The 7,084-nt window shown below is 37.9% G+C and overlaps 1 protein-coding gene across 3 annotated transcripts in view; it reads left to right on the top strand.

The window, feature by feature from the left end:
- Nucleotides 1–4,019, top strand: part of LOC138004163 (uncharacterized) — an 18,849-nt gene extending 14,830 nt beyond the window's left edge. For 2 of the 3 annotated variants that reach the window (XM_068850586.1, XM_068850587.1), the window contains exons 2-3: nucleotides 684–801; nucleotides 3,509–4,019. In XM_068850586.1, coding sequence (XP_068706687.1) covers nucleotides 684–801; nucleotides 3,509–3,678 — 288 coding nt within the window. In that variant the 3' untranslated portion in view covers nucleotides 3,679–4,019. Of the gene's footprint in view, nucleotides 1–171; nucleotides 274–683; nucleotides 802–3,508 lie in introns of those variants that run through there. The other variant, XR_011123751.1, reaches the window with a different exon arrangement.
- Nucleotides 4,020–7,084: the final 3,065 nt, after the last annotated feature.

Here is a 7,084-nt window from a genome sequence, read left to right as displayed (position 1 = left end):
ATTATTATTATTATTATTATTATTATTATTATTATGTCTTGCCGTTTTTAACTTAAGATGCCGAGTTCAATCCATGAGCCATATGATATAAATTTTAAATTTAGTTTTTCCTTTCCTGAGGTTTATAATAGTTTATGATAATGATTGCAATAGTTACTTTTGATTTTATAGATGATTGTCGGGACCTTGTTTTCCCTTCTTTTTTTTTCTTCGCCCACAAACTGCTGGTGAATCATAACATTACGACTATCCAAATCCACGATTTGGAAGAATGTAAGTAGCGGTGCTATCAAGAACCTAACTGCGTTAGTGTTAACATTCATACCCACAAAAATTACAAGGGACTTTACAGATGTGAGCTGAACAACGCCACTCATCTTAGACATGGTCTAGAGCTTCCGGACGCTGTGGATTACGTCTATTATGGAGCAGACGTAAGCCTGAAAAAATTGAACTGATCCTTTTGTTTACTCCTCCTAAACTCAGTGAGAATTAATTTTGCACTAGTTCTCGTCCTTCCACTCACAACTTAATGCTAACGCGTTCCTCTTCGCGTTTCAATTCTTAAGCCTTGTTTCCATATACCTTTGAGTCAACCCTGTCCCATATCTCTTTATTTTTAGCAATTTAAGAACTGCTATATGCTTTTAGTCAGTCAGCGTTGTTTTCGTCTTTCTTTAAAGAGTGCCTGCGATAAGGAAGATCACTGTGCCAACGGATCTGTTTGCCAATCTGGATATACAGACAAAGGATATCGCTGCGTTTATCCTCCAGGATGGAAGTTTGCCCATTGTCAACAAGGTATCCGTTAATTCTTCTTTTCTATCTTCATATTGTCCAACTATTGCTGCCACTGCCACTACCTCTGTCTCTAACTAAAAAAATACATTACCTGATGGTAACTATAGGATGACATGGTTAAAAGACTCCGGCTTTGATATATTTGTAATCTTTCTTCAAACCTACTTGGCTTTTTATTCCTCTGACACTTTATGGCGTACCTTTATATGATTATTTATCTACTCTAACCGTAGATATCGACGAATGCGTTCCACGAATGCACAATTGCTGTAAAGATGCAGTGTGCAACAATACCAAAGGATAGTATACTTGCTCGTGTAAATTTAAACCAGGATACTTTGGTGATGATGGATACAATTGTACCGCTGAGAACACGGAAACGGATATCATGGATTGGTATATCCTCGGTAATTCAATCTACGGACTTTGCTAATTGAAAACTCAATATATAGGGGTTGAACTTTTGATGGTGTATTGACTCTGTTCTCAGATATTGAGGCGTATTTGGTTAGAAATCACACCTGAAACTCTGACGCTCTTGTAAGGCAGGGTTTGTTGAAAACGGAAGAAACTGCTCAAGTCAGGTTTCTCTTGCATACTTTACTTTAATTATTTAAGGTTACGATTCTAAAGTTCATGAAAGCATGAAAGACAGTATGCATCACCAACTGGGAACTCGGAAAAATTCCAAGCTCCAGATTCTTGTTGGGAATTGAATCCACGACCCTCCGTGATTTAGTACGGAGGCTCTAACCACTGAGCTACTGGACACTCTTTTGTGAGCAAGGGTGAAATGTAGGTATAGACTACGACTGCATCACGCAGTCAAATAGTGTAATTTTAAGTATTAACTGCATTACGCATTCACATTAAGGCATATCAGAGATGCAACCAACCAACAACCAATGCGATTAATGAGGGAAATACATGAAAGATAATATGGATCATCAACTGGGAATTTCGCACCACAGAGTCTTCAGTAGCTCACTGGCTAAGGCATCCGTACCAGGTTTCGGAGGGGCAGGGGTTCAAATCCCATCTGGGACTCGGAATTTTTCCGACTTCCCGGTTGATGATGCATAATATCTTCCATGTATTTCTCTCATTACTTGCTTAGGTCTTTGCACCGTTATTATAGAAAAAAAATCGAAGATGTTCAAAAAGATATTTAATTGTGAATATTTTTTCCACGTGTATGTGCTAAAATGTCAGTCCTTTGTACATAGTTTAAGTATAATCTATGTCATAATTTGTAATAAGATTTGTAAAGTTATTCTGTAATGGGGAGGGTTTCTTGTTATTTTAGGGGGTTGGGTTAGTTGTTTAAACCTCGTTTGGGACATACGGTATGCCCCATTCTTTAGAGCGTGTACAGTTTTTAAATTTGGAAATAAATAATTGAAGAAATAAGTAAATAAATATAGATAATCTAAATTCTCATCTGTTGCCCCTATACGTTCCTGTAGAATTACTGGGAGACCTAATGTGATCCTGTTTGTCAATCAGTATTTTATAAAGGACTGATAATAACAGGTGAAATTTATTGTTCATCACCTTTAGGGTTATCATCAATGTTAGTAAGCGACTATTGAACATGATCCAAACTCCATTTGGGCCCTATCTGGGTGGTGGTGTTTAATTAGTATAGGTAATCGCATGGGGCCGAGTAAAATTAAGGATTAATATCACGCGTGTTTTCAGAAGTTGCTGAAATTGCCCGAGTCGCGCAGTGCGCAAGTGATATTAATCCTTAATTTTACGAAGACCCATTGCGATTACTTGTTAATAACAAAGAGGGCAAAATTTTCTAAAAAGTGTTGAGGCACCTCGAAAAACAGACAGCTAAGCGGAGTTAAAACACTCGTTCGCTCGGAAGCAAAACAACTAACAAACAGACAAGCAAGTCAACTTGTTCTTTGCGTCCAAAACGAGTATAGATGATTGTTATTTACATCCACTCGAGGGGAAAATACGAGTTTCATTCGTGAACAACTGTAACAACGATTAAACCAAATGTTAAGCTTCAATTTATTTTATTCACCTGTGCTGTAGAGATTTTTACCACTTGCAAATACGCATCCGTAAACATAGCAAACGGTTTGTCCAAAGAAATCCACCAAATTTGAGTTACTTGTTCCTCCCGTCAATGGCAAATTGTTCTGTGACCTTTTTTGTTGAGCTGCAAGATGTCGTGGTAAACTGAAAGCCCTTGACGAAAGGAATCATTTTGTTTTTCAACCACACAATCCCGCTACGCCGGGCGCCATGTAAGTCGATCCAAGTTTTAAGCTTTTCATGAAAAAAATCTTTTGCCCTTCTTCTTGTCACTCGAAAATTCAAATTCCAGATCATCTTTTAAAGCTAGTTCTTAATCTTTACGCCTTTTCGGCGAATGCAGCGCGAATTAAAAGACAAACTTCGATGAAGACGAAATTGTTTTGCTCAAACAGAAGAAACCAACTGAATGTGGAAGACGTACGTTCAGCCAATCAGGAGCGAGAATTTTTGGCGCTCGACCAATCGTGAGCGAGTAATTTTGCCCTCTTCTCAAGCAAAATTAAGAAAAAATACCCTCTCATTGACCAATCAGCATTCAGTAATTTTGCCCTCTTTGTTATTAGACCTTTTAACAGTTAATGGAGATAAAAATAATAATGTACGGTATTTTGTTCTCTTTGATGAAAAAAAAAAACAAACAAAAAAACAGAAGAACAAAAAATACAGGGGACAGATGAAGGAAAGAATGATGATGATGATGATAATGTCGAAGCTGACGGCGGCGGCGACGACGACGATGATGATGATGATGATGATGATCACGATGATGACGATGATGATGATGAAGACGACGACGATGATGGTGATGATGATGAGTGAAAAAGAGGGGACAAATCGCAGAAAAAGAAAAAAAACAATTTATAAATAAGTGCATGTGTTGTATATATGGTTAGAGATAAGCTTAACCTAAGCTTCAAGGGGGTGTGTCACGAATTTTAGCCAAAATTCGGCGCTTGGAAGAGACACAAAAATTAAATATTTAAAACCTTGAATGAAGATGCGAGCAAAACAGCTCAAACAAAAACAGGCAGAGAAAGGCAAAATTAAATTAGATTTCAATGAATCGCAGATAGGGTTTCGAGACCGTATTTGATCTGAAGGTACTTACGGTCTAAGGTGAAGTTACATAGCGAGTAAGGGTGGTTAATGTTTTAAACAATTGTTTTCAAAATAAATACCAGTGAGCACATTACCAGAAATCGGCGACATTTTGCGCCCGCGAAGTATTTGGCACGCGGTTTCAAATTATCAAGATGGCGGCATAAAGAAAGCAGTACATAGAAAAAACAAGGACTGAAATAACACTCTCAAAGGATCTGAATCAATTTAATGTCTTTTTTGAGGTTGTCAATACAAGGGAGAATGAAAAAGGGGAAACTAGAGTCTGGGCTCCTGTTCGAATGACGATTTTAGAGAGAAGAAACAACTTCGTTTCATGCGTGTGACTTGGCAGAGTGAAAATAATTTTCAAAAATCAGGGCCCACAGTACACTTAGCCAGCGATATTCTGTATAATAATAATAATCATATATGAAGTACCCACCTGTAAAGATGGCGATCAAAACAAACTGGAGACAGAAACCCTACTTTTCACAAGGAATAATAAGCGCAGTGGTGCGTTCTGTACCGCTTTTATCGCAGAAATGGATGTATTTTTACATCTTTTATCGCAATTTGGGCGGCAATTTGGAGAATGGATGAAGGCTGACTTTTATCACGTTTTAAAGTTTGAACATCGATCGACGATTAGAGAGGTCGGCACCAAGGATTCACATCAACTAAATGTTCTAAAATGTGGAGGGAAGGTAGGCACCTCTGAGCTTTTTTGAAAGAATTAGAGAGCTTAAGGAACTGTAACAGCCGTTCGTAAAATGTGTTGTTGGCGGCACGTTGGCGAACTTTCGAGAGACCAAAACTACTGTAAATAATGATATGGTACGTACACTTTACATTTAGAGGTCGGCAAATGTCGTGTATGCCACTATAGATCTGAAATTTCCACTTCTTCAATTTTCTCCATACATTTCTCTATAACGATCGGCGGCCATTCTTAGAGAGCGGAAGGTCTGGATCGAGTCTGGGCGTCCGCCATTTTGTCTCAAATTTCTGGTAATGAGCACACAGCAACAGATCTTGCCAAATTGCTTTTATTTCTCCAACCGGTCTCGTCTGATTACTTAGACTTCATCACCGAGTTTGAACAAAATGGTTAAAAGGAACTTATTTTATACCTTATTTACGAAGTACGTTTCACATTCCAGGAAGGGTGTGAATGGCAAAAAAACACCTACACAACAGTACGTGCAGGATATGACTAAAATCCTGCGTGACGCTGAGAATTGAAGGTTTGGAGCTCACGGATTTAACGTTATGTCATGTCCATAAAAGTTCGCAAAAAAACAGCTAGACCCCCTAATAGAGAAGGATCGAGGCAAGCTCAAGTTGTGTATTCGCCTGCATAAAAACAAAGGCAGCTCACTTCGATAATGTTAATGGCAAATGATCTGATGGATTTTGTTAAGGTGATACACCGTTTCGAGAGCTTGCGTGGCCACCCTGATTGCTGATTGGTCCAACTTTGTAGGTGCACAAGGTTACTGGAAGGAATTTTTTTAGAGCTGGAACATTTCCAAGATGATCAAAGTGTTCTTTCGGAGGATTCCTCTTTTGATTTAAATGTTATATAGCTCGCGCAAGTCATCGATGTCACTCAGTGGGAACTCTCACCAAGTCTGTCAGAGTAATGAAGAACATTCCTATCAGAGAGTGGCATTTTTACCTCTGCCAAATAACTCTCCGGCTATGGATTTTTGCACCGGTGGGTTCCGGTTTGATATCACGTGAAAAATATATCGCTCGGTTTCTCTGTTTCTCGACAATAATTGTCATTTTATTTGCTTGAGTTTTGTCACGCTTTTCTTTTTTTTGAAGGAAGTTAAGGTGGCTCAAACCAGTTTCATCAATTTGGAGGGAATGTGATATTAGAAAGATTAACTCTACAACACTGTTGCATTTAAAGGCAATGTTATGGTACCATTTGAAACACCAATAAGTGCTTAACAAGACGCACTCATTAATGTGACGTCATAGTAATGTAATAGGTTACCATGGCAACAAAAGGAACCATCTAAAACACCCTATGTGTAATGTTTAAGCGCTTATATCTCAAAAACAAACTCAGAGACCCCCATTTTTTATTGCTGAAAAGTGATAAGCAGGCTAAGACGACACTCTCTGCAAAGTTTAAAAAAAATTCTGTGGAGCGGATTCAGAGCCACGTGCACCTTAGAAATTTTCAATTGTGAAGGTGGCTAATAGACCTAATCGGCTAACTCAATGTTGCACCCAATTCAAACTCTTTGGGAATAAAACGTTTTGTTCCAGGTATTTCCATATCATTTAAATATGAATGCAACATTATCATGTAAATACAATACACAAAGAATCTTAGTCCCGGGAGATTTGAATTGGGTACAACATTGAGTTAGCCGATTAGGTCTATCATGCTCTAGCAATAAAAGTTTGTTTTTGAGATATATGTGTTTAAAGACAAAATATAGGGTGTTTTTAGATGGCTCTTTTGTTGCCATGGTAACCCGTACGTCGTTTATGAGTGCATCTCGTTAAGCATATATATTTTGGTGTTTTATATGGCATCATAACATCACCATAGACCGTATTCATAAATGGCGGCCAAGTAATTATTCTTGTCTTTATGCTAATCATCCTAACTAGCCTCTTAAACACGAGCAAAATTCAAAAGAATATTTGTTCCAAATTGAGGCTAGTTAGGATGATTAGCACAAAGACAAAAGAATAAATTCTTGACCGCCATTTATGAATACGGTCTATTAAGTAAAAATATTTTGTAGATTTAATCCTTCCAAGAAGTACAGTTTGTTGAAAGTACTGGAACTGGTTTGAGCCTCTATAAGTCCATTTTCCTTCAAATTTCTGACAAAAAGGATGCTTTTTAAAATAATATTCGCAATTATAGATTACAAGCACACAATCTACAAAGCAACCGTTCACGTTCGCGGATTTACTTGACGGTTATCCTGACTCGTTTCACTTTCTTCTTTGGCGTATCTCCACTTTTCATGCTTTCGAAATAAAACATCTTTTGCTAATCCGCACTGCAGGCTGCTATTCAGTTTTGCGCCTAGTTGACACTTGTAACATACAACTTGGTTTCGCATTACAGCTTTACTCTGATTGGCTTTTC

This window comes from Montipora foliosa, chromosome 5, assembly GCF_036669935.1.
Source record: "Montipora foliosa isolate CH-2021 chromosome 5, ASM3666993v2, whole genome shotgun sequence".
Classification (NCBI taxonomy): Eukaryota; Metazoa; Cnidaria; class Anthozoa; order Scleractinia; family Acroporidae; genus Montipora; species Montipora foliosa.
This window is presented reverse-complemented; position numbering and strand designations above follow the sequence as displayed.